The 3,113-nt window shown below is 55.2% G+C and overlaps 1 protein-coding gene across 1 annotated transcript; it reads left to right on the top strand.

Annotated features, from left to right (window-relative positions):
* The first annotated feature begins 205 nt into the window (after positions 1-205).
* On the top strand, positions 206-2,027 carry LOC123446996 (malonyl-CoA:anthocyanidin 5-O-glucoside-6''-O-malonyltransferase-like). The gene has a single exon (XM_045123545.1). It carries the CDS (start codon positions 382-384, stop codon positions 1,780-1,782), a length of 1,401 nt encoding a protein of 466 aa, XP_044979480.1. The 5' UTR covers positions 206-381; the 3' UTR covers positions 1,783-2,027.
* The last annotated feature ends 1,086 nt before the right edge of the window (positions 2,028-3,113 follow it).

The following is a 3,113-nucleotide window of genomic DNA, read 5'->3' on the forward strand; positions in this document are numbered from 1 at the left end:
TTTTTAATTGAAATTATCAATTCTGGATGAAAAAAGTTCGAAGCGTGGTGATTTAGTTGTCAAAAAGATATAGATGTATCTACATGTAAAAATGGATGCATCTTGATGTATTTTAATTTTATATATATTTATTTATATTTATTTTTGTGACAAGTAATTACGGACGGACGGAATAGTATGTATTTGAATGAAAGTCAATGAGCAGGGAATAGCATGTGAGTGTGATTGGATGAGAGAGAAAATACGATAGATCATACTCCACGCCATCCACGAGTATCAATATGTCAGCAGCCCCATCACAACAATAATTAGACAAGCAAACCATGTCACTGGCATGGCTTAATATATAACACAACCCGTACCAGTAAGCAGGATCCAGCAATGGCGCCAGCACCACGGCAAGAAGCTTCTCCGAAGCTCAGCGTAGTGGAGAGCGCCGTCGTAGCGCCATGGCCGATCCCACCGGTGCCGGAGACCTCCCTCCCGCTCACCTTCTTCGATGTCTTCTGGCTCAACCTCCCGCCGGTGGAGCGCGTCTTTTTCTACCGCCTCGTCCCCGGCCCCGGCGCCGCCGCTACCGCCACCATCCTCTCCAACCTCAAGACCTCACTCGCCCAAACCCTCCGCGCCTTCTACCCGTTCGCCGGCCGCCTGCGCCTCAGGCCCGGCACCGCCGACCGCCACGAACTCCACTACCAGCCCGGCGACGGCGTCATCTTCACCGTCGCCAAGTACGACCTCGACGTTGACGAGCTGTCCATGGACGAGCCGAGGGAGGTCGCCAAGATGGCACAGCTCGTGCCGTCTCTCCCGGACGGTGGCGCGGTGCTCGCCCTGCAAGCCACCGTGCTGCACGGCGGCCGCGGCCTCTCCATCGGCATGGCCCTGCATCACGCCGCCTGCGACGGGGCGTGCTCCACGCGTTTCCTCCACACCTGGGCAGCGGCCAGCGCCGGCGCCGTCGCGCCGGCGCCCCCTGTCATCGACAGAACTCTCGTCAAGGACCCAACCGGTCTTTGCGTAGCCTTCATTAGAGCCATGGCGAGCACCGAGAAGAAGGATGACGTCAAGATGGCCGGCGGTAAGCTCCTCACCACCTTCACTCTGTCCATGGAAAACATACAGCGCATCAAGGACGTCGTGCTGCTCGCCGCGGCTGCCGAGGCGGGCGCGCCGCCGCGATGCTCCTCGCTGGTTGCCACCTTCGGCTTCATCTGGTCATGCCACCAGCGCGCTAAACAAGATGAGAAAGCAAGTAACGGCGGCGACGGTGACCGGACCTACTTCCTCTTCCCCGTCGACCACCGGTCGCGGATGGAGCCTCATCCCATTCCGGACGAGTACCTCGGCAACTGCGTCGGCGCCGCCCTGCACGGCGCGCCCAAGGACCGGGTCGCCGCGTCCGGCGCTGTTGGCCTCTTCACCGCGTGCACGGCGGTGGCTGCGGCGATCGAGCAGGCGGTTGGCGTCGGCGGCATCGGGTCACCGGAGCTGTGGTGGGAGCGGATACGGGAGGCCAAATCATCCGGAGGCGGCGTGCTGATGGTGGCAGGGTCACCGAGATTCCGGGTCTACGGCGTAGATTTTGGGTTCGGGCAGCCGGCGAAAGTGGAGATCGTATCCGTGGCGATGACCGGCGCCATGGCGATAGCGGAGAGCCGCCGGAGCAGCGGCGGCATTGAGGTCGGCATCTCTCTGCCACCGGATGCCATGCGGAGGTTCCAAGATTGCTTCCATGATGCCATCGCGTGGCTGCAGTGCACCACACCATTAAACAAGTAAGTACACGTGATGGAGTGTGCCTCACGGGAGCGCACAAGTAGTAGCATCACCGTGATCCGATCGCTTCAGTTTTTTTTTTCTTTCTTGCGTACGCATAGCTTCCGTCTTATGTGACATTGCTATTTTTTCTGACGTATTTTTATGTACGTGTGTGTTGTTGATTGTATGCATTCGGGTATGCATCGTGTTCGGTATCCGTTCCATGCTCCATTTTAAGCAAATAAAATCTAACTTTTATCGAGTAAGTAGCATCAGCATCTCTATATCATATCTACACCCTATATCGTACCCCTTCTTCCTAAACTAGACCATGATGGCGTGTGTTGTCGCGTTGTATTTTTTCCAATAAAATGATAGGACCTTTCATAAGTATTAGACGAAGCCCCGCGTTGCGACGGGAACCTTGTTAAAAATATATGAATGAGTGGTAGAAGATTAAAATTAATGCAAAAAATATAAAACTTTCTTACATGACTTAATTCTTTAGAAAAAAATAATGCATGAGGTAGTATGTTTTGCATGAAGAGATTAATGAAAAAAATAACTTATGACTCCATGCATAAGAGCATCTCCAACAGCCGCGCTTCGCGCCGCGTCTAAAAAATGTGTTTGCCGCGCGCGCTTCGGGTGATTTAGCGCGGGGATAGGCGCTGGCTCCAACAGCCGCGCTATAATGCAGCGCGCACAACATTAATAAATAGATTGCATTAAAATAAAAAGGATACAAAGTTATTTTACATAGATTGCAACTAGATAGGTAGTTCAAAAACATAGATAGATAGTTCGAAAACATAAAACTAATCCCAGTCGCTCCAATCATCTGCACCATCATCATCGTCGTTAGTGTCGTCAGAGGTTGATAGCCATATGTCGAACCAACGCTCATCTTCTTCAGTGAAGAAGGACCTCCCGCCTGCATTGACGATGTCGCCCTGCGCACTCGCCAATGCCTTCCGCCGACGCCTGTCCAACCGCTCCTCGCGGCGCCGGCGCGTGTCCTCCTCGCAGCGCCTTGCCCAATAATCCTGCTCGTAGACGACGTCCTCCGGGTGGCGCCGGCGCCACTCCGCCATGACCCGCTCGTCCTCCTGGGCGACGAGGAGGTGGCGCTGCCGCGCAGTGTGCTCCGCACGGTCTTGTGCGGAGTTTACACGAGGCGGCGGGACGACGTCTAACGCCTGCTGGAACGTGTGGACGTCCTGGAATTTCATTTGGCGGCGCGGCCTGCCTAGGCGCCACGCCGCCGCGTCGAACGCGCGGGCGGCCTCGTGCACCGTGTCGTATGTGCCGAGGCTAAGCCGGAGATGGCCGGAGCGTATCTCGGCGTAGAA

This window comes from Hordeum vulgare, chromosome 4H, assembly GCF_904849725.1.
Source record: "Hordeum vulgare subsp. vulgare chromosome 4H, MorexV3_pseudomolecules_assembly, whole genome shotgun sequence".
NCBI lineage: Eukaryota > Viridiplantae > Streptophyta > Magnoliopsida > Poales > Poaceae > Hordeum > Hordeum vulgare.